Source organism: Lynx rufus, unplaced genomic scaffold (genome assembly GCF_022079265.1).
Source record: "Lynx rufus isolate CCGP_SWC_20201006 ecotype Redwood Valley unplaced genomic scaffold, mLynRuf1.p SCAF_22, whole genome shotgun sequence".
In the NCBI taxonomy this organism is placed as follows: domain Eukaryota; kingdom Metazoa; phylum Chordata; class Mammalia; order Carnivora; family Felidae; genus Lynx; species Lynx rufus.
In genome coordinates, this window is record NW_025814837.1 from 20,482,721 (window position 1) to 20,506,948 (window position 24,228).

At 45.4% G+C, this 24,228-nt stretch overlaps 1 protein-coding gene across 3 annotated transcripts in view; it reads right to left on the reverse strand.

The window, feature by feature from the left end:
* Window positions 1–87: 87 nt before the first annotated feature.
* ENOSF1 (enolase superfamily member 1) overlaps window positions 88–24,228 on the reverse strand; it is a 30,166-nt gene continuing 6,025 nt past the window's right edge. For 2 of the 3 annotated variants that reach the window (XM_047087045.1, XM_047087044.1), the window contains exons 3-16: window positions 19,004–19,119; window positions 16,960–17,046; window positions 16,570–16,596; window positions 14,378–14,450; window positions 14,216–14,254; window positions 13,771–13,853; window positions 12,956–12,990; window positions 10,841–10,928; window positions 9,040–9,174; window positions 5,445–5,486; window positions 4,043–4,172; window positions 3,699–3,798; window positions 1,376–1,457; window positions 88–802 (exon numbers count right to left, since the gene is read on the reverse strand). In XM_047087045.1, the coding sequence (XP_046943001.1) occupies window positions 701–802; window positions 1,376–1,457; window positions 3,699–3,798; window positions 4,043–4,172; window positions 5,445–5,486; window positions 9,040–9,174; window positions 10,841–10,928; window positions 12,956–12,990; window positions 13,771–13,853; window positions 14,216–14,254; window positions 14,378–14,450; window positions 16,570–16,572 (912 nt within the window). In that variant the 5' untranslated portion in view covers window positions 16,573–16,596; window positions 16,960–17,046; window positions 19,004–19,119 and the 3' untranslated portion in view covers window positions 88–700. The remainder of the gene's footprint in view (window positions 803–1,375; window positions 1,458–3,698; window positions 3,799–4,042; window positions 4,173–5,444; window positions 5,487–9,039; window positions 9,175–10,840; window positions 10,929–12,955; window positions 12,991–13,770; window positions 13,854–14,215; window positions 14,255–14,377; window positions 14,451–16,569; window positions 16,597–16,959; window positions 17,047–19,003; window positions 19,120–24,228) is intronic. The other variant, XM_047087046.1, reaches the window with a different exon arrangement.

Consider the following 24,228-nt stretch of genomic DNA (forward strand, 5'->3'; position numbering starts at 1 on the left):
GAGAGAGGGAGACACAGAATCGGAAACAGGCTCCAGGCTCTGAGCCATCAGCCCAGAGCCCGATGCGGGGCTCGAACTCCCGGACCGCGAGATCGTGACCTGGCTGAAGTCGGACGCTTAACCGACTGCGCCACCCAGGCGCCCCTGAAATGCCATTTTTATGCTCATTACTGCTGCCATAGTTTCAGTATCGTGTGAATCCTCTACTGATAGATTTAGACTGAGCAAGAATAGAAATGCTAAACCACTCCGGGGCTTATCTGTGAAATCCTTTTACCTTTGTTACACACCAGTTACCTTTGTGACACACACATGGCACTGCAGGACTATTTTTTTACCCTGCTAATTTCTGACAGATGTTAGATAGAATAAGGCATTGTTCCAACAATTAAATAACCTTATTTTCAAAGTGCAGTTTAATGTTTAGGTACCAGCACTTGACAGAAATTTTGTAAGAACATCTTTCTGGATTTTGAGTTAAATCTAAATTTGTTTAAGGATTAATAAGGAGAATATGTGTTTATTTGCTAAAAGAATCAAGTAATAATGATGACTGAGCTGATTCCTGAGGTTAACAGGACTTTCAGCTGAATTTGTTTTGATCACTAGGGTGATTTTCCCCCCCTGTTTTTGTAAAACCATACCCAAAAAGTTTTAAGCCTTTTCGCTTGAAAAAGGAAAGAGTATTGGGGCTGAACATTTAATTATTTTGAGCAGCAAGAAGTTTCTTCCAGACTTCACCATCTGGATATTGGTGTTTCTTTACAGATTCCTCCTTCATTTCTGTTGAATAACCAGCATCCTATCAAAGACAAAAAATAGAGTAGTGTTAATAACCACCCAGAACAAAACTCACTTATGTATTTCTGCTGCCTGTAGAGATGCTGTTTTCAGATTGTTTGAAATGAGGAACACACTACTGGCTGCTTCTCAGGATTAAACTAATCACACTTCCTTTGACAATTCAATCTCTTGTTGCTGAAAACGAACCCCAATGTCTTGGACATGGTGAAGATTAATGGTCCAGATAACACAACCACAGTCTCAACGTTTCAGTTCACTAACCTCCAGGTGGTGCCATGTTTGTTTTTTGTTCTTTTGGTTGGTTTGTTTTTGCACAAGAAATGCATTTTAAGGTCTCAGCTGGTGTCGGGAAGAAAGTCCTGCATTAGAGAAGCCTTGTCGGAGCAGTTTCACCCTCAACTCCTGACCTTTGGGCCTTGGGAATTTGATATTGCTAACTAAGGAGCCATTTGTAATTTTTAGATACTGAAAATAAACTCTAAGGCTTTGTGCTCCAGGGTCTAACCCACAAGAACAAGTCTACCAGGGGCTGGCAGTGCTTCCTCAGGGAGGCCTCTCTGGCCGAGCTCACCTTAGGAGGCATGTAGGAAGCCTTCTTGATTGTCACTGGATACCTGAAATGTTCATGCAGGTGGTCGACATATTCGCACATCCTAGGAGGAAGGAATCAGATTGGGGCAATAATGCCTTGCGTTAGATCATTTATGTGGTACTAACTGTCCAAGCAAAGGGGTGAGTACCACTAAAGAAAGGGTGGACTTGATCTGGCACAGGTTTCTATGCAAATCTTTCAACCTCTGCCTCAGGTCCTTCCCATCTGCAAAATAAAGTAATATGAGGGCTTGGTTGAAGTTTCCTCATATGGGTACCAAAAGTCTCTTGTAACTACGGATGGTCCCTGACTTAGGATGGTCTGACTTAAGATTTTTTTGACTTCACGATGGTGCAAAAACCATACGTGTTCAGGAGAACTGTATTTCAAATTTTGAGTTTGGATCTTTTCCTGGGTTCGTGATGTGTGACACGATCCTCTGTCATGATGCTGGGCTGTGGCACAGCATACCCCAGTCAGCCACGCCATCATGAGGGTCAACAACCAGTATACTGACAACCGTTTGTACCCATATAACCTCTCTAACACTTTCAGCACAGTATTCAATAAACTGCATGAGCTATTCAACACTTCATTACAATATAGGCTTTGTGTCAGATGATTTTGTCCAACTTTAGGCTGATACAGGTGTTCTGAGCATGTTCAAGGTAAGCTAGCCTAATCTATGATGTTCAGTAGGTTAGGTGTATTAAATGCATTTTTAAATGTATTTTTAATGTTAATATTTATCAATAATTGATAACAATCTATTACTATATATTAGTAATCAATATGTTATGCTGGGTTTGTCAGAATGTTAAGCCATCTTCAGCCAAGAAAGATCTGTAAAGGTTTTATTACTCCCATCAGTTTAGACTCTATAAGTATCTGGGATTATTTCAGTGCCTTTAGCCAAAAGTTAGATGAATAGACTAAAATCACCAAATGAGATCCCATCCAGCTACACACGATTTAGAAGAAGAGCACAGGTTTTACTACCAGACTGGTCTGTGTTCAGATTTGAGGTCAGCTACCTTCTAGTTTTGTGACTTGGGGCAAGTAACCTATCTCTGCCACCTTGCTTTAGCCACAGGTTAATGAACAGCCATGACAGGCAGCCCGTGTGCCCGGTGCTGGGAATTCACAAAGGACCTGGTGAGACAGGGCCTCATGGTTTCAGTGGACACAGAGACTAAGTTACCGACTAGAATATGCACTATGTGTAATCTACAAAGAACAGGCTACAGATGAAGAACCAGCCCCATGGGAGAGGATGTTCTGGCCTTGAAGGATGAGCAGGGAACGGGTGTTCCACACAGTCGTAAAGCAGGGGTGCTGAGCTGCGCCTGCGCCTTGCGGCTGGCTGCTCTGCATGCACAGCAGCATCCCAGCAGCGAGGTGTGCTTCAGGAGGGTGGCACCAGGCACTTCTGCCCACTCCTGGGTGGTCGCAGCGCACTGTTCTCGGGGCTCGCCCTCCTCCTCTCGGCCCTCCAGATTGGCAGGACCTTTCAAGGTTGACCTCCCCTTGGTCCCACCCTCAGAACAGAAATGATAGGGGCAAAAGCAGAATAGCCCAGGAATGTTCACTTCTTATCTAACAAAATATTTCAGACATAAAAGGCAGCATCTGTCTACTCACCACCTGACTTGAGACAGGTACTATATCACTGAAGCCCAGTCTAAACCCTCACGGATCCCATTTCTCTCTCATGGTCCTGCATTTGGTGTTTACCATTCCCATGCAAGTTTTCTATGCTTCTGCCATATAAAGATCACCTCTAGTGATCTTTCGGCGATTCCACATTTAATTCCAAGAGGAAAGAAATGCATAGTAAAGCCGTATGTGTGCAGATGATCAGAAGACTGTCTTAAAGTTCACCTGGGATGTGTTGAGAAACAAGATGGAACCAGATGCAGCCAGATTACAGAAGACTACAGCGTTGAGACCAGGAGATTGTACAGAAGCAGAGAATACACACACGATGAAAGCAAGGCTTTAAAAAGGAAGGGGTTCTGGTTTCCACCTGGTTGCAACCCCCACCCACCCACCCATCACATACTTAGAAAACAAAGGCAGCTACCAAAACCCCACCCCCATGAAAGAAAAAGAGCTCTGTCCACTGCTGGGGCTCCAGTTTAATGGCTGCATGTGAAGAAGAGGAAGCAAAACCAACTTGGCCTTTGAGTTATAGGATGTGGCAATGGACAGAGTTCTTAGCGCCTCTGGTCGCCAGAGCAGAATTTTAAAAGGTCTGGCCTGGACCGAGGGACACTTCTGAAGCTAACTCCACGTTACTGACCTGTTTTTAAGGCTTGCAGAAACTGATATGAAGTCAAATATAATCAGGTGCTGTACCAATTCACAGAGGCCAACTCCACCAGCATGGGGGCAAACGGGAACTACAATAAAGACAGATTTTTACTTAATGCCAGGTAGGGTGGGGGTGGGGATGAAAGAGAACCTCCAGGTTTTCTCATTGCCCACAGGTGATTATGTCATTCATTAATATACAGGGATGAAACTCCAGGATAAAAATCGTCAAAGAGCCCTTGATTAAACCGAAAAGAGTCCCTACAGAGGGCCCCACGGGTGTGTGGTGGGCAGGAAATGGAGGTTTGGTGCGCAGCTCCAGGGTGCCCTTACTTTCAAACTTTTTGGCCATCAGCAACACTGAGAGGTTTTCATTGACACTTCCCAGCCTGCAGCTGTCAATCTGGAGAAACTGCAGGGCTTTCGCTTGGAGAAGCTGCTTAAATATGACTCTATTGTGGCACTGGAAATAGAATTAAAATAAAACCAACAGAATGGGGCACCTGGGTGGCTCAGTCGTTGAGCGTCCAACTTCAGCTCAGGTCATGATCTTGCGGTTCGTGAGTTTGAGCCCCACATCAGGCTCACTGTGGTCAGCCTGTCAGCGCACAGCCTGTTTCGGACCCTCTGTCCCCTTTCTCTGTCCCTCCACCGCTTGCACTCCCTCCAAAATAAATAAACATTAAAAAAAAAAACCGTTTAAAATAAAACTAATTAGAAGAGTCAGCTTTGGCCATTAGGGTATCTACACCTGGCAATGCGCCAATTCCAAGTCACTCCTCAGCGGCCTCTGGAAGCTTGGACTGTATCTAGTCTTTGTTTTCACCCGCGTGAAGCAAGCCCTGATAATACAAGCCGGGGACCTCGCTGCTCACTGCTTTATAAGTCCGTTAGTGGAATGGTCACACCACGGTCATGCTAAAGTCACATCAGCTTGACATCTATTAAGGAAATGCTGTCATAGTGACTGGCAAGTGGGAAGTGAAGCAAACATCAGGATGAAATATGGTGATGGCGATGAGCAGGTGGTTTGGACGACAAAAAACACGGCTAAACAGCATTGCTCCTTTTGCTGGGAAAACTGAGAATCTGTTCCTTCACACTGCTCTGCTCGTGGGTGGACTGCCGCAGGTTTTGGCAGGCATTTGTGCTTCGTTTTATAAGCACAAAGAGTGAACGCAATAATGTTTACTCCGTTTGGAAGCTGGCTTTCTTAAAACCATACAGTGCATCTTATGCCCTTGCATGAGCAGCTTTAAATTGCTGCCTTGTGAATTTTGATTAGATACTTTGAAGAAGATAAATGGCCTTAGTCATATAAATTGTGGGAAAAGAGACAAACTTTTGACTGTATCTGACTCCAGGCTCTACTGATGTGCTGTAAAATATCCCGATTTCTGAAATTAAAACTCCCCAACTCGGGGGCACCTGGGTGGCTCAGTTGATTAAGTGTCTGACTCTTGATTTCGGCTCAGGTCATGATCTCATGGTCGTGGGATCCAGCCCCACATCAGGCTCTGTGCTGAGCATGGAGCCTGGTTGGGTTCCTCTCTCTCTCTCTGTCTCTCTCTCTCTGCCCCTCCCCGACTCATGTTCGCTCCAAGTAAACAAGCATTAAAAAAAAAAGAAAAAGAAACCTTCCAAACTCAAAATAACACAGGTGATGTAACCTAATGTATGCCAGTGTCCTCAGTGGCTGGCCAGTGTGTACTGTCCCCAAGGAGATGTCATTTACCTGCTCTCCTGTGGCGACACCAATTCCTAGTGGGACCAATGCCTGTAAAATATAAGGCAACTTGATGTTATTTTCCCAAACCTTTAAACTGAAACTCCCAATGTTTAAAAATATTTACAGTTGTTTAACTACTTAGAGCTGAAGAAGGAAACGTCCCTGCTGTGGAGCCGTGTGAAGTTTAAGGAACGGCAGAAGGTGGTCAAGGGGATGATGTATGCACACAAGAGCGGCTGTGTGTGCCTACAGAGGATACAGTCAGCACTAGTTCATATGCTGCCGTTAGTTCCCTTCCCAGCTACAGTTCTGCAGATTCTCCCAACCCCCCTCTTCTGTAGTTGTTCTAGAGCCCTCTCCCTTCAAGCTCAGCAAGCGGTCTTAGATCCACTTTACAGGTCAGGGTAAGCTCATTCCCAACCTGGTGAAATGCTCACTTGGCAAGTGCCGGAGTCTTCTTAGACTCCGACTGCTCTCTCAGTCCTACTGCCTGAAGCTTCCTCACTTCCCTCCACTTGGGCTCCAGGCTGCTCTCCCCTGCCCCTCCCGGGATTGCGAGACCATAGGTACTCTCCTCAGGTATGAGTGGCACCAATAGCTAACATTGAGCTCTTACTAGCGTGGTGTGCTCTCAACTGTGTGGTGCTGCGTGAAACCGTGACTGAAATGACTGCTCATCACAGCCCACTGGGACAGGAATCATCATCACCCCCATTTCACAGAGGCAAAACAGGTTCAGGGCTAGCAACTGTTCCCAGATGACAAAGCTAGAAAGGGGTAGAGCCCAGGCTTGAACTGCAGGCCCACTCCAGAGCCAGGGCAGACATCTGAACCACTAGATAGAACCACTCCCCTACAGAAAAGCCCTAGGGGCACCTGGGTAGCTCAATCGGTTGAGTGTCCAACTCTTGGTTTTGGCTCAGGTCTTGATCCCAGGGTTGTGGGATTGAACCCTGCATTCGACTCCATGCTGACTATAGGGCCTGCTTGAGATTCTCTCTCCACTGCTTGCATTCTCTCTCTCTCTCTAATAAATAGATAACGTTTAATTTAGGAGCCAGGTATCCCCAATCCTGCTAGCTGTCCCGCCTCTAATGGGATATGTGGACATGGATGATTCATGGAAAACCAGAAGCCTCGGCCTCCTCGTCTCCAGGTCAAAAGTTAGAACAGATGGTCGCTGAGGCACCTTCTAGCTTCCTTGTTTATGCTTTCGGGAACTTCTAATTTAAATGTTCTCGGTTATCTCAAAACAAAAACAAAAACAAAAAAAACAGAGTGGGGAAAAGTAGTAGAGGAGGGGGGAAGTCATTCACTCTACCATTTTAAAGAATATGTTTCTGACACTAAATAGGTACCAATGTTTATTTCTTCCTTTTAATCATTTCCTGAACCTGCTCTATTCTAGCTGCCCTCTCCTTCACCACCTGGCCTCCTAGGTTACTGGGAAAGCCTCCTAGCTCTACTCTCTGCCTCCAGTTTCTTTCTGTCTGTTCCACACCTGCCCTGTACCCCGTGTCTCAATCCATCCTACATGTTTTTTCCCAGTGAAATCTTCTTTAATCCTATTCTCTCCTTCAAGACACTATGGTGGCTCACTGTGTTGGGCCACATCTTCTGCACAGACGGACCTGCTGTCTGGCCCCATGGACCCATCTTCCCCACAGCCCCTGTGCTGGGGATCTCCAGGGCCTGCTCTTTCTGTGGCTTCCCCCGGCCTTGGTCTGTCTGCGCCCACTTCATGGGATGCCTCCTGAGTGGATGGCCTTCCCTATGTAAACAAGACCTCAGATGGCTGAAACCCAGAAGAGCTTCTGAGGAGACCCTCCAGGTGGGCAGCGGTGCAAGTCCCTGTGTAGGCAAGCGGGCAGCACTAGGGCATGGCTACCCCCATAAGAACCCTGAGGCAAACGTCTTGTTTCTCGAACCATGGCCTGTCACTAGATTCTCATTTCAGAACGACTCCTCAGAAGCTTTCAGTTCTGTTTAAATCAACATGGTCACCCCACGACTGCTGCTCACGTCTCCCCCACCTGCAGTACAGCTTTCCTCAGGGTCAGCTCTTGTCTTACCTCCACAAGGCCACTCCACCATCCCAGCCCACACCTGTCTCTCCCTTCAGTGACCTTCTTTCTACTGTCCTCAGTGCTCAGGGCCCCACCCAGCATGCCCCCATGTCTTACCCTCTTCTCTCCAGCTAGGCTGTGAAGTGGGGAGAGTGGGAGGGCATCCCTCAAACACAGGCTTCTGTGGAGTGTCCCACATAAGAAGCTCATATGTTCATTTACTGAGAGAAATGGAGCAGAATGGCTCCAGTAGGACCTATGACTTCATGTAGGACACACTGAGGTATCTTTCCCAGAACTTGGAACTGACTGTCCTCACAGTGACAATTTTCAGATTAGGGGAGAGTACAGCAATGCAAAGTCACACCAGGGGAAAAAATCTCCCAGGCAGGCAGGAATGGACTGTAAAGCAAGCGAACCTACGAACCCAATGTTGGGGAGGAAGGGTTATCAGAGGAAAACGTAAAAGGGGAGTAGGGGTGAGTGCTGGTCGGGGCTGGGCAGGCAGGCACTGCCAGGGGAGGGGTGAGGCTTAAGACTCAACATGCCTGGTGCCAGGAGCAGGCACATCCATGCACTGTGGGGAGATGCGCGGGGGCCACACTGGACTGACACCGTCTCATATTTAAATAGCACCACCAGGGGGTGCCTGGGTGGCTCAGTCAGTTAAGCATCCGACTTCGGCTCGGCTCAGGTCATGATCTCGCGGTCTGTGAGTTCGAGCCCAGCGTCGGGCTCTGTGCTGACCGCTCAGAGCCTGGAGCCTGTTTCAGATTCTGTGTCTCCCTCTCTCTCTGACCCTCCCCCATTCATACTCTGTCTCTGTCTCAAAAATAAATAAACGTTAAAAAAAAAAATTAAAAAAAAAAAAAAATAAATAAATAAATAAATAAATAAATAGCACCACCAGTTCCTGTCCTGATTTTTCACTCACCCAACAACCTCTGGTTTAATGTGGCTCCTTGTGGAGCTTGCTCTGGTCAGAGGATACAAAACTCTAGTGCTCCCAGAAGTTGGGAGTTCTCCTTATAAATTAACTACCTGGCATTCTGGCTTTATATATATCCGTGCTGGACACCTGCCTAAAGGGAGACACACCCTGAGAGAAAGGATGTTCTCAGATGCTCTGACATATCAGGGTGTCCCTAAACCCAAGAGGAAGGGAAGCCGGGTGGATCGGTGCAGGAAGTGTGTTGGTGTGAGGGCTCCAGGTAGCCCTCTCCTGGGCAGGCCTGACCTAGGCATTAGCTAAGTAAACCTTGTATTTTGAGTCCACCAGAGGAATCTGCACTTTTGTTTCGTTCTGGGGGAGTAAAATATTTTAGTATCAGTCAGATTTCTATATTTACAAAGTCTGGAGCCGTGTCTATTAACCTTTGGTTTGTTGGCAGCCTTTCAACTTTTAGCAATGTACTGTCTCTAAAATATGTAAAAATGTAAAAGGGAAGAAGCAACGGGATTTTGGGATCTGTCAGACCAAACCCACAAACAAAAATACATGGCAGTAGTGACAGAGGCAGGAGCGGCTTTTCTACCTTGGAAATGGTGGCATGTCCCAGAATGTCATCAGGGGAGGTGGGTTCTTCAATCCACAGTGGCTTGAACTCAGCCAGCTTTGACATCCACTCTATTGCCTCAGGCACATCCCAGCGCTGGTTGGCATCCATCATCTGCAGAGAGAGAGAAAGAGAGAGAGAGAGATCTTTCACCATGAGGTCTGCCTGGTACTGACTTGTGACAGGACTGCAGCTCTGAGGGAGGAAATGCTGTCACTCAGTGCCACCAACTGCTGAGCAAGACTTCCAGAGGGAGCCTGACATCTCCTCTGTGGAGGATCAGCATGCAGCCGTTACAAAAGGAGCCAAAGAACAGCCACCAAGACAGGCACTGTAGTTCTAGATGTGTCTTCTAGAGGAAATGCAACTCACAGAGCCACTGTGATGTCTGGAAGTGTCCTGGGCTAAGCTCAGGAGAAGTGCTTGCTGGCCCTGGAGCTCTGGCCCGATCTGCATTTAGGGCTTGGAAGTACACCTGTCTTGCAGTATTCATTGTTCTGGAAACTACTTTATCACATTCTGAGTCATTCATCGTCAATTCTAAATTTGTTCACTAGTCATTTATTGACTATTGCCAACTATAAGTCTGGCACAATAATAAATAACCCAAACTCTACCATTTATGAAGCACCTACTCAACTGGGTATTTTATGACGCAGTTCATATTAACTCAGACAACAGAAAAGAAAACTGACATGCAGAGAAGTTAAGGAACTTGCCAAGAACAATTAGCCACGTAAACAGCTAGTTCAGATCCAGGCCTCTTTAACTCCCAGGCCCTGGCTCTCTGCATGTGGAGATCCTGCCTGGAAGTCAGCTGCTGGGTGTGCAGAGACTAAGACAGGGCCTCCCCAACCCTGACATTATCATGCTTTGAGAAGACAGACACGGAGGTGGGTATCTCTAGTAGAAAGTGCTAAGTGGTAAGAGTTTCCACAGGGGGCACTATGAAAACCAGATGATAGGACACCTAGAATCAATTGTACCACAAATTACTTGGAGAAGGATGGCCCCTTAAAAGTAGCATTAACTCATGTATAAATAGTGATACTTCTTATCCTAGGTCAAGGACCCAATTCCTATTTTAGTTAACTTAGGAAACATGCCTCCCAAACTCCACAAAAACATCTTGTGACTTTATAAAAATATTTTACATGTAATAAGAAATCTCTTATAAAAATAGTCAGGAATGACTGATCCTTACATTTATCTCAGCAAAGTCTGGCATCTCTTCAACATTGGCTCCCTGAGACTGGCCGCCTGATGGACCAGGCGGGACGTATTTTTTCGGGGGAGTCAAAGAATGGCACACTGGGGCTCCAAGGGGAGACCTGCTTGCTCAGGCGCTTCTGTGCCAGCAAGCAGGAATAATCCCTAAGTCTGATCTTACGCAAGCAGTTCTGCAGAACAGACGTTTTAAATATCAGCTCACACAAATCTGTACTTCCTCTCTCACTCAGCTTTAAAATTCCCAGTGTTCTTTGGGGCACCTGGGTGGCTCAGTTGCGTAAGCATCTGACTTTGGGTCAGGTCAGCATCTCATGGTTCAAGTCCCACATCTGGCTCTGTGCTGATGGTGTGGAGCCTGCTTGGGATTCTCCCTCTCTCCCTCTTTCTCTGCCCCTTCAGCATGTTCTCTCTCTCTGTTTCAAAATAAATAAACTCTAAAAAATAAAATAAAATTCCCAACATTCCTTAATCCTTGCTTGAAATGAGTTGCATTTTGGCCCAAGACACAGGCTTCACGCAAGGCTTCTCAATGGTAGGGGAGGACATTTACCAACGTCTTCTCAGGTCCAATCATGTTTCTGATGAGTCGGCACCTACGGATGTCATCCTGGAGATCAGCACCCACTTTTACCTTAAACCTGTAAAATAAATGCGGTTTGGTAGTTTGGACGTGTCCTGACGTGACAAAGACACATGGATTTTCTGCAGAAGCAGCCGACTCTGTCAATAATTCACAGGTCATATCTTCTAGTAACCTTTTGCCCTTTTCTGGTCAGTCCCAGACAAGCCACTTGAAAATAATCTGGCAAATGTATCAGGGCAGTAAGGCTAAACCACCCGCTGACCCAAAGTCTAAGAACTAGGAGAGCAGTCAGATATTTAATAACACTGAGTTTTTGCTGTGCCATGACAAGGAATTAAGAACAAAAGCCAGAATTGGAATGAAAGAGAAGTGCCTGTCACATCCTGAACGTAAAGAGTATGATTGATAGGGGTGCCTGGGTGGCTCAGTCGGTTAAGCATCCGGCTTTGGCTTAGGTCATGATCTCACAGTTTGCGGGTTCGAACCCTGCATCCAGCTCTGTGCTGACAGCTCAGAGCCTGGAGCCTGCCTCAGATTCTGTGTTTCCCTCTCTCTCTGCCCCTACCCTGCTTGCACGTGCTCTCTCAAAAATAAACATTAAAAAAAGTTAAAAAAAAAAAAAAAGAGTATGACTGATAAAATACCTCCAGCTGTGCAGAGGTTTATACGAGGCCTTCATCCTGAATCAATGCAGTGAAAGGTCAGCCCTCCCTAGGTATGCGGAAAGAGGGAAGGTGCCGGCACTTCCTGAGCACCTGCTATGACTCCCATTGTGCTGATCCTTTTCAGATACCGCAACTTTGAGGAGAATCATGAGTTAATATTATTCCCATTTTATAGAGAAAGAAAATAAGGTTCAGACAGGTTTGGCCATTTGCCCATTATCACACAGCAAGTACCTGTAGGGGATGAGGGGAAAAGGCAAGAGGCTGATTCCAAATCCATCATATCCCAAGCCTCTTTCCAATGCTTCATGCTGCCTTGTTCAAATTCTCACTTCCCGACCCTTCATTTAGCTGAGGAGTTAACAAGAATTCAGTGCCTTCCAAACTTTAGCGTGCACACAAGTCACCCTTTGACATGGGATCTTGTTAAAATGCAGATTCCTGAGCAGCCGGTCTGGGAAGAGGCTGGACTGCTATTTCTGACAAGCTCTCAGGAAATGCTGATGCTCCTGCTCCAGACTACACTGGCAGCAGCAGGGGGCCCGTGGCCAGACTGAGAGTCATGCAGGGAACCCAGGGACCTATTACAGAAAGTGCCACTGTGCGCTAAACTGGTAGACTCATGGTGACCACATCACGAGACGATGGTCCCTCTATGTCCTGCATTGTGTTAGGTTTTGGGACCACTGACAGCCACACTGTATCCAGAGGAAAACCCTAGGATGCCCAGGGTTCCATATCTGCTCAGCAGAGACAAGCAGAGAAGTGCCAACAGTTGGTCTGGAGAGAAGCAGCCTGGGGAGGAGAAGGTCCACCACTCCAGGGGAAGAGGAGACGCTTGGAGACTCTGCAGAGAACTGGAACCAGTAGGTGGAAGTTACATGGAAGGGAAGGACTCGATACATTTTGGGACTCTTTCTAACACACGGAGCCCTCAAACAATGCAAAAGCTCCCTGCAAGTTAGGCTCACTGCCTCTGCAGGTTTTCAAGTGGAAGCTGAGTCAATGCTTATTACTGATAGTAAAAGAGTGGACTTCTCGGGCGCCTGGGTGGCTCAGTGGGTTGAGCATCCAGGTCTTGGTTTCAGCCCAGGTCATGGTCTCACATTTCGTGGATTCAAGCTCCATATCAGGCTCTATGTTGATGGTACAATTTTTTTTTCAAGAGTTGATTTCTATTCTGGACTGGTGTTTGAAATTGATGATCTCCAAGGTCTGTTTCTCCAAGGTCTTAGGGTTGTAATTAGGACTCACATCTCATCTTTGGAGAAAGCCTGGTCTACAGTGAGACTTCTCCTACGTATCCTCCATGTGAGACTGCTCCTGGACGAATCTGGGCCGCCCTGGTGCCTTTTGTTCCTGGCCCATCATGCTGCTAACTGGGGCAGTGAAGCTCGTTACCACACAAACAAGTTACCTGGTCCAGCCATTCTGCAGGGCCTCGGTGCAGAGCTGCGGGGAGAGGAGCACAGCCAGCATCACACACCGCAGAGCTCCCCTTGGTCTAATGAGGACCCCAGTTGTCCCTGATCTGGTTTCATATGCACTTACGGCAGCAGCAGGAACCGGAGGAACAGCTATGTGTTGATGCATTAAGAGCACAGTTTAGCCAACAGACCATAACTCTTTGTACCCATAGGATGACTTTCTTTCCTCATCTCTATGGGAACAATGTCTTTAATTGTTCACACTCCTCAAAGGGCAATGGAGCATTGATATCCCTCTTGTTAAAGCTAGGATATCCTGCAGCATCCAGAGAACTAATGGATGTGAGGGTAACAAACAGAAGCTAGTCTTTCTCTCAGCTGCAGGTACAGTGCAGTGGGATCAACCTCGCACTGACTGCAGCCGAGTACCAGCCACGGGGCCACAAGCGTCACACAACTCACAGCTTTTATCTGGAGCCTCCAAACCACCCACAAGACCCGTATTATTTCCCCATTTCACAGTGAGGAAACCGAGGCTCAGCATGGTTAGGTGTAACACTGCACGACATTACACTGCTGTCTCTGCCTGGGGTCAAATCCCGGACTGTCCCCTTCCAGAACCCATGGTGGGACATATAAGGTCACAAAGTCCCATGCCCACAATATGAGTGGCTTTACTTTTGCTCCAGTAGAAGTGCTTTCAGAATGAGGCCATGGATCCACAATGATCTAGAAGAGCTAACATGAAAACTCCAGAAAGCCAGGAATATAAAACCTGTCTACAAAACCAGCTTCGGATGCCCACCTGCTTCAGCGTGTCATCCGAGTACCCCAGCCAGGCGCACGATGTCGTGTAGGCAGGGTAGCCGTGCATCAGCATTTGCCTTTCTGTGGAAACACAGAGCTTGTCAACATTTGTGCTTTCCAGGGACCTTCAGGATTAGAATTGCCTGTAGCTAAGCTGCTGCCCCCAGAGAATCCAGCAGTTTTCCTTCTGACCCTGCCTTTCACATGCACCCAGCCCCAAACCCAGCCTTTGGTCACATTCACAATCATGCAAATACCAAGGCTGTCAAACTACCCCAGGTCTTCCTGTCACACCCAGGACACATCCAGACGCAACCGCCCATCAGAGGGCCTGGCTGCTGGGCACGAGGCATTTGGGAAGACGCTATGAACCCCTAGACGACAGGGACATTCAAAAGGACAGTGACAGCAAAAACAATGAAGGAAATTTCCTCACCACCCACCTCTCTCTTTTTTGCCAATTTGACCTTTCTGCAGTATTCCTGGAAAAAAAAAAAGTATCATCACTTTTTTAGACAACAAAGCATGCATGCTATATGGTAGGTATGACATGCCACATCAATGGTACCAGAAAACTTCAGTTCTGTCACTTGAGTATGACTCACCATAGGCTTCCTCCTCAGTCAGGACGTCTGTGATGTACCTGAAATCTATGCAGGATAACAGCATCCTGGGGTCCTGGCAGTGTGACAGGAGAGGGGAAAGGCCCAAATCAATTCACAAATGGCTTATGTTTCTAAGGATGTGCTTACACTGAGACGTGGGATTACCCTTTCCAGGAAAGGACCTTTGGGATTTGTGTTAAATTGTTTGATGCTGTCATTCCTTGCTGTAGAGCCCTTCAGAGGGTCAGGGCTGACTCCCAAAGACATCCTCAGGTGCTCCCGCTGCAACCCCCTCCTCCCTCCCCATCCCTTCCCTCTCCTGACACCTAGGCTCCAACCATCCCAACTAACATGGCTTCGGGAAAGAGGATCCGGCATGAGGCAAGCACTCAGCATGAGTAAGTGGATAGATGAGTGCCTGGTGTCTCTCTAGACATCATTGCTCTACACATCAGGGCTGACTGGGATACTGGCACAGCTCAGCAGGAGAGGAAAGAAGGCTGGTATCAGAGCCAGGCTCCCCGGGTCAACCCTATGCCCACTATTTATTAGCAGCATGACTGTGGTCAATTTTTTCTCTTGTCAAATTGGGTAATTCACTTCACCAACAGGTACAGAATGGATTAAACACGGGAGGCCACCCTGGACCATCACTGGCTGTTCTCTCCCCGCCTCTTCCTGCCCCATGCTCACTACTATGGCCACACTGGCAAGGCCAACATCTCAGCTGGATCTCTGGTTGAGACCCCTCCCTATCTCAGTCTAACAGTTGGGAAGCAACCAGTAGCTTCACTCCCTCTCAGGTTTTACTCTGACCAACAGTCCTCCACTAGTCTGTCAAAAATTGTAAAAGCTCGGGGCACCTGGGTGGCTCGGTCAGTTAAGTGTCCTACTCTTGATTTCGGCTCAGGTCATGATCTCTCAGTTGTGTGATCGAGCCTTGCGATGGGTTCTGCAATGGGCGTGGGGCTTGCCTGGGATTCTCTCACTCTCTCTCTCTCTCTCTCTCTCTCTCCCCCCCCACTCCTCCCTCACTCACCTGCACATGCACTCTCTCTCTCTCAAAATAAACATTTTAAAAAATTGTAAAAAAAACTCAATGCTGAGATTCTGCCTCTTTTAAGACTATCGGCCACTACTGAAACAGGAAATAGAATCCGTAAGAATGAAGTCACACCTCTCTGGTGCCTCTCAACTCATTCGGTTTGGGGAGTCGCCTCCTACACCCCCTGAAAGCCTAACCTTAAGCCTAGAGGGTGGCTCATGTCCTTCCCCTTCAGATGGGGCCCCCAGGCCACCTACAACCATGTCGATGGTGTGATATCCGCCTGTCTTTACTTTCTCCCAGAGAAGAGACAATGTCTGCTGACCAACAGTCTTCAAAGCCAAGGTGTTCTTTGTTTTTCCCAAATGGTGATGTCAAATAATAACAGGGCCTTCATCTGCTGGCTACCAGGATTTTAGTGACCACATAAGACATCACCCTAAGGCAGCTGATGCTCAAAGAGATTAAGTGACATGCCTCAGGTCAACCTGCCAGAAAGTGGAGGAGCCCACATTCAAAGCCAGGTCTGCCTGGGTCTGAAGGTCACACCCCCTTAACTTGCCCATTGCCCAGCTTTTTTTCCTCCTCCCCTGGCAGGCGCTCTTTCCTGCCACAAACAGGACAAGGAAGAAGGAAACACTGAGGTACCTATCTTCAGCATTTGGCTCCTTCTCTTCCAGAATCAGATAATGGAGACCACAACACTCTAAACTCAAAGTGACCAGATGACATCTTAATAATAACATCTTGCTCTTCAGAGTTTGTGAAACACTTTTATCATTTGGTCTTTCAACCAATTCTATGAGGTTCTCAGAGAAGTGATGGTTATCCCCTTTTCATAATTGGGAAACAGAGGCTCAGAGAATTTGCATTACATGTGAAGCCTCCACAGTGGGGGAGGCAGGACCCAAACTCAGTGCTTCCCATGGACCACTGTGTGTGGGCACACCCAGCTGTTACCTCAAATACCAGAAAAGAAATATTAGGGTTTACTGGGGTTTTACTTTACCATCACTATGGCGATCCACAGACAATTCTGAATATATTTGCTGATTTACAAAAGGCAAGTAATCCACGAAATCCATCTCGTTTACACTGCAACACTATTATAATTGTTTAACGTTATAATGTTAAAGAATTTACTTACCATGTCAACAAGTAACTTCCACAGAGGCTTAGGGGAAAAAAAAGAATTTTAAATCATGTGTAAAGTGCCCACTTTTTCCCCTGAAAGTAAACTCAAACTCCTACTTTCAAACACCTGCCCACCAGCCCACGGGCACACCCGGATCTCTAATGCTGCCTCCTGACTCCTCACCTCTGCTGCTCTCCCATTTCTTTCTCAGCCCTTTCTAACCTACTCCTATGGTTTCCTAACTACTGCCACGGAGAAAACACATCAAACAAATTTCCACATTGCTTTTGGAGGCCTGCGTCTTTGGTCTTTAGAAGGCTGCTCGTAGAGGAACTATTTAGTCCTCTGCCACGTGTTGGATTATTCCACAGAGCTCCTGCAAGTGCTCCTCCAGTGAGTTACCTTTCCCTCCTGCTTGGCCCACAGGTCCCACACAGCGTTGAGAACAGCCGCGGTCGCCAGATGCACAACACCTTTCTCAGGACCAATCTGGTTAGGAAGCAAAATACACTAGCATTTCTTAGACATGAAAGAGATAGTTAGGTCTCCTAGCCAGGGACACATTTCAAGAGTTAAAAGCCATCAATAAAAGCTCACAAAGAGGTTAAGCTTTTTTTAATATACTTTAAAAAACTTTTTTTTTTTTTTTTTTTAAATTTTAGAGGTTGGGGGCAGGGTGGGGAGAGGAGCAGAGGGATTGAGAGAGAATCCCAAGCAGGCTCCACACTGAGCATGAAGCCCGATCTCACAATCATGAGGTCATGACCAGAGCCAAAATCAAGAGTCAGGTGCTCAACTGACTGAGACAACCAGGTGCCCCATGCTTTTTTTTTTTAATAGTTTCTAACCTATAGAAAAGTTGCAAGAACAGTACAAAAAACTCCTGTATATTACCCCCAACTCTCTTTCTATGTATATACAGACAAATATTATATATATATATTGTGTGTGTGTGCACACACACACATAATATATATACACAATTGATTTTACTGAACCATTTAAGTTGCAAATATCATGCTCCTGGAACCCTAAATACTTCTGTGTGTAGGTCATAAAAACAAGGACATTTTCTCACATAACCACAGTACAATGATCAGATTCAGGGAATATAACATTGATAAGAATACTATTGCCTAAAACAGTCCATAATCAAATTCTGCCAATTGTCTCAATAATGTACTTTATTTTATTAACATTGCATTTGGTTGTTCTGTCTCTTCAGTCCCCCTTTATCTGGAACAGTTTTTCTTATTTTTTTAAGAATGCTGTTCTTTAAGAATGCTGTCAAGATGCTGTTGACATTTTTAAAGCACATGGGCTGGTTGACTTGTAACAGTGTTCCTCAGACTGGGATCCAGGTCATACTTTTTTGGCACAAATTCTAAGTAAGCAATAATGTCCTTTTGGTTTTTTATTAGGGCTATTATCTTTTAGCACTTAGGTAAGTCAGTGTCCACTGGGCTCTTACTTAGGGAAAATGGTAACCTCACAGTGTAAGATTACTATTGTCCCCAAATTGGGGCATCCATTGATCATTCTTGCCTCAATGAGTTATGGCTACAATGTTTGCAATACAGTGATTGTCAAACGTTATCATTCCTTTTACGTTTTTCTGTTCTATTATGACAAGCTTACCCTAGCTGCTTGTTTACTACCTGAATGCACTCATGGATTCTTATGTTATTCAATGAGCTATAAGCCATTACTAACAAATTTATTTTGATCCTTGAATTGTCCCAGATTTGGCCAGTGGGGACTTCTTCAAGAGAATGCCTTTAAAAGTAAGTTCAACTTGCTTTGCAGAACGTTAAAAATGAAATCCAAGGCAACACACAGAATGCCTTCCCTGTGCCTTTCTATGGGCATGGATGAGAAACTGAGCAGAGTTCATAAAAAATAGAGCTGATGTTGGGAGACAAGGGCAAGGTCCCAGTTATTGGACTGATTTTACTGTGACAGAATCCTTTCTCTAGAGCCTCACTCTTCTCATGCCTTGAACTTAGGGTTCAAAATATACACCTATACATGTAAAAGTGCTCTGGTCTCCATCTTTTAGCTTTGCTCTTCTCTTATGTTTCTGGCTTTAATAACCTCCTCCCCCAACTCTAATGCCACCCACATTACCTCTCACCCAGAAAGGATGCCCATTCAATACTTTATTTTCTAGAGTGTCTAGAACACTTCTTCCATTCAAGGAGTAGAGATGAGGTCCATAGGGCAGAGATAGCTCTCAGGATCCAAATATATCCAGATTCAAGTCTTACAGAAAGGAATATCAATTACCTCAAAACACTGATTGTCTAAATGGCTGAAGCCCTAATTTAATAGTGTTTTACCTTAAAATTGTAAGCCTGTCTCTGTTTTCACATTTGTTGCAATCAAAGCACATCTTAGACCTTAGTAATATTACTTGTAAGAACATTTTAAAAATTAGGTCCCTTACCCATCTGAGCTGCCCATCACTGGTGAGCTGCCTGTAGAAGCCTCTGAAGTCACCAATGATGTCCCCGAGGTCCTTGTTAAGCACATGGTGGGCGAGGGCATTCACAGCACAGGCAACTATTAAATAAGGATTCAATTCTTGGGTATGTCTTGGTATGATGCCAATAAATTAAGACGTGAAAACACCACAACTACTGTTGGATTTTATGAAAGAAACTTTAAATACAAAAGGTACATGCTTTGTTTTGTTTTTAAAGTTCATTTATTTTGACAGAGAGACAGAGAGACAGAGTGAGTGAGAGCAGTGGAGGGGGAGAGAGAGAGAATCTCAAGCAGGCTCCCCACTTCCAGCACAGAGCTTGATGCTGGGGTCGATCCCACAAACCGTAAGAATAATGACCTGAGCTGACTGAACCACCCAGGTGCCCCTAAAGGTACATGTTTTTAAATACTGCCTCAAATATGTCTTTTGGGTTTGTCATAAATAATACCACATATATAATACAGCTGTTAATCCATACACTGAGCTTAATATCTGAGTAGAGCAAACACATTTTGAATGATTGCCATTTGAAAAACTGAGCCATAGGTATGAAAGTTTATTTTATTTTTTGATACGAAAATTTAAATCCTATTCCCAATATATTTTCTTGTTCACTTTATAAAGTGTCCATTTTCTTTTTTTTTTTTTTAATGTTTATTTATTTCTGAGGCAGAGAGAGACAGAGCATGAGTGGGGGAGGGTCAGAGAGAGAGGGAGACACAGAATCAGAAGCAGGCTCCAGGCTCTGAGCTGGCAGCACAGAGCCCGACGCGGGGCTCGAACTCACGGACTGTGAGATCACGACCTGAGCCGAAGTCGGCTTAACCAACTGAGCCACCCAGGCGCCCCAAGTGTCCAGTCATTTTCAAAATCAAACTTCTCTATTTCATTGTTCCTAAGGAATAAAGAGACTGATTTATCAAATTAAAAAAAAAAAAAAAGCAGTGGGGGGAAGCACCTGAGTGGCTCAGTTGGTTAAGCATCTAACTCTTGATTTTGGCTCAGGTCATGATCCCAGGGCCCTGGGATTGAGCTCTGGCATCAGGTTCTGTGCTGAGCTTGGGGCCTGCTTGGATGAGAAACTCTCTCTCTCTCTCTGCCCCTCTGGCATGCTCTTTCTCTAAAGTTAAAAAAAATAAAAGTAAAAAAAAAAGAGGTACCTTCCAATTATTGTCAAGCATAGAAAATATCTTGAAGTCACACTATAACACACTACTAAAGATGAAACGAATTTGAAATAAATACTCACATGTAAAATGTTAAAGTACATGAAAACACTTTTCTTAAAGATTTAATTTTTTCCTATTGATTGATGATATACTACGCTTTAAGTTTATTTATTTTGAGAAAGAAAAAAGTTTATTTATTTTGAGAATGAGTAGGAGCAGGAGAGGGTCAGAGAGAGAGGGAGTGTGAAATCCCAAGCAGGCTCCGTGCTATCAGCTCAGAGCTCAACATGGGGCTAGATCTCATGAACTGTTTGACCATGACCTGAGCTGAATCAAGAGTCGGATGTTTAACCTACTGAGCTACCCAAGCACCCCACTATATGTTTTCTTAAGTAATTTGAAGGTCAAATTTAATTTGGCTCAGAATTACCATCCTTTTTTTTTTCCGTATTTTACTTAAAAAGGCTTTATTGTATTATTTCAGATGAAGAGTAAGTAACAGATTGAATTGGAAAGACCCTTCTACCCTTCAGTCATGCTAGAAAACAATTAGTACACATAAATGACCAAAATAATCAAATCAAGTCATCTAGCCCCAAAGCAATTAATTTGTTATAAATTTTTTTTGATAAATTTGTTGTTTGGTGTTGCCATTTCTGTGATTATTACTCAGGTCATTTCATAGGATAGCTGTTCTACTAACCACTGGTGCAGTTTTACTATCCTCCAGATCCTAGGAGAAAGACCTCTGACATATCTGAAACAAGCTGTCAGGATGCGCCTGGCTTCTGTGTGGAACAGTGTTCATACATGAATGCACACCTGCTCTCAAATGTAGCATTAGGGCTGGAGCAACCATTGCAGGTTCTCTAGGGCTTCTGTTAAGGGCTATAGAATCATTCCAGTTCAGATATGCATTCCCTAGAATGTGAGAAGACAGAATCCTTCTCACACCTTGATGGTTGGTGCTCTAGGATTAAAGACATCTGAAGAGGCAGTCAGCAACTCACAAAGAGGTATATACCATCATCTAGTTAAAACCTCCATCTCGTTGATGAGACAGCTGCTAGAAACCACTGATGAAGCATACCTCTGGTTTGCCCCACATGGAAAATGCCCTTAACAAAGTTGAGGATGAGCTCACCTTTCACAGCTCTAAGAGATGCATAAGCAGCACTAATGTATTCATCTATAGCACAGATTTTCCTTGCTCAAAAGGAGGGCACTGGAAGAAGGTAACTAAAATTGGGTGCATTCGACAGAAATCTCGGTAGTGGTGGTCATCCAGTGCACAGGACAGTCTGCCTCAGGTTTGCTTTGATGCCATGGATGGGAAATTCATCTGGAAAAAACTGGTCACTGAAGGCACGTCTTGCTGACTAACTCCCTGCCACCCTCTGGCACAGAAAGGACAAGTCAGTAAGGCCGATGGATGACCATGGGTGTCTGAGCCTGAGGGCTGGTGTGAACCCTTATGGCTGTTTTTTGTCTCTTTAGAAATTCTTCTTTCTTCATCTTTTTTTTCTTCTATTTTTTTAAGAACTATATTGGTGTCTTCTATACATTAAACAAATAACTGTAACCCTCCCTTCCTGTCTCTCTCACACACGCAAACAAGCACTACCTTCACAGTAATGAGGAAAGCACTATTTTTTTCTTTTTCTAATCATAAAAGAATGCACAGGTAAGTAAGCTGGTAAAAGTGCAGGAGAACCGTGATGTGCTAACGGAATGTTTTTTCAACTTGAATGCAAATGCCATGTAACACATTCAGTGAGACTGCGATGAATCACCTGAAATAGGGAGCAAGTTTAAAGCTAAAATGGGAGCACCTGGGTGGCTCAGTTGATCCAGCGTCCGACTCTTGATTTTGGTTCAGGTCATCATATCGCACACAGTTCAGGAGCTGGAGCCCTGTGTCGGGGCTCTGCACTGGCAGAAAGCCTTGGAATTCTCTTTCTCTCTCTCTGCCCTTCCCCCTCTCTTGTGAACTCTCCCCTTTCTCCCTCTCTCTAAATAAATAAATAAACTTTAAAAAGCCCATAAAGTTAAAATGGGTTCTGTCATATTGTGGTCTGAAAAATGCTCCGGAAGCCAACTACATCACCGCAAAAGAAGCATTTATTATAGACATAGAGAGATGGCATCTCCCCTGGCTGAGATGTCCATCAGGACAGCTGGGAGGGGATGGGAATGGAGGAGGCAGAGGTCCACGAAGGCCCAAAGCACAGAGCTCAGCAACCAGAGAGGGGGAGCCTCCTATCTCCTATATCAAGTCCCAGTGAGCACAAAACACATGCAGGGTCCCCATACTGTGTGCCCCAGTCAGCAAAGTTCAAAGTCTCGGCTATTACCAGAGTGGTTCCAATGGTCCATCCCATAACATATTTTGTCAACTTGCTGAGTTTTAGGCAACCTTTGGGGGCCACCCTATATGGTCTGCAATATGGAGAAGGCAGCTTCATAAAGCACTCAGCTTACACCAGAAACCATTAAAGTTGCGGGCAAAGCTGACACACAGCTCACAAACCTATTGTGGCCAGCGGTCACTGCCTTTGGAAAAACATTAACAGCAAATGGTTGACTTAATGGGGAGGGGGACAGGAAACCATTGCTGAGTCTCCTGCTACCTGGCAAAGTCCTAGCTACCTTTCAAGACGAATCTCAAAGCCTCATCTCTGTTCTGAAGCTGCCCACAGCCCTCCTGGAAAATGAACTAACCCTCTCTCTGTTTAACTTGTACCAAGTCTTTTATTTTTTTTTTAATGTTTACTTCTTTTTGAGAGAGAGAGAGAGAGAGAGAGCGAGCGCGTGCGAGCCCTCAAGCATGAGTGGGGGAGGGGCAGAGAGAGAGAGGAAGACAAAGAATCCAAAGCAGGCTGCAGGCTCCAGGCTCTGAGCTGTCAAGACAGAGCCCAAGGCAAAAATCTAACTCACAAAATGTGAAATGCGAGATCATGACCTGAGATGAACACTTAACTGAGTGAGCCCCTAGGCACCCCTAACTTGCACCAAGTTTTAAAAAAGTGTCCTTCTAGGGGCAGCTGGGTGGTTCAGTCAGTTTAAGTGTCAGACTCTTGATCTCTGCTCAGGTTTTTATCTCAGGGTCAGGAGTCAAGCCTCATGTTGGGCTCCATGCTGGACATGGGGCCTACTTAAAAAATAATAAAAATAAAACAAAATAAAAGTTAAAAACTGTCCTCACACTGCACAATCGTTTCTGTTAAAGTTCAAGAAAGGTTCCCTTGTCCTTCCTACACACACACACACACACACACACACACACACACACTCCTTTCATCTGCTTGACAATATTAGAATCTTTCAGTGGGGCAAGGCTTCCACTTTACATGTAGGGAGAGCTGACAGTGCAAGTACCTTTGGAAGAGCTGTCGTATCACCACCAAAGTTAGAGAATCTGTTTCCTTCCTAGATCCTCACTCATCAACTATCATAATTTGGTTTCAGATCCTAATGATCCATGGAAATTGACTGGCAAAGTTCATCTTTTTTTACTTCTTGAATTTTGTACCTTGTGCGTGGATTATGTACTTCAAAAAAAAATCAAACAAACAACTTGTATTTAAATGTGGAAAGAAAGCACTTTAGGCAGTCAGGAGTTCTGTGGGACTAGCTGAGCAGCTGTCTGGGTCTCTGTTTCTTTATTTCTAAAATGTGAGGGGCCTCAAGACCACCACTGAGCTCTCTCCAGCTCTGAGAGAATGACTTCACTCGTGGCTCAATGTGCCTCCTGCACAACCAGCTTTCCCCAGATGACAGCTCCAAACCCAGGCAGCCAGAGGCCCTTCTGCCATGAAAAGCAGTGAACTTGAAACCACTTGGTGTGAAGTACTTTGAAGAGCAAGGGGCTCACTGTGCACATCACAATAAGCCTTTCCACATAAATGCCCGTTGGTCCTTCTGGTGTCCCTCAGCCACCATCACCCCCCGCCCCCCGGCCTAGCTCAGACAGAGAAACAGGCTGAGATTCACAGATATTCCCGCAGTCCATCG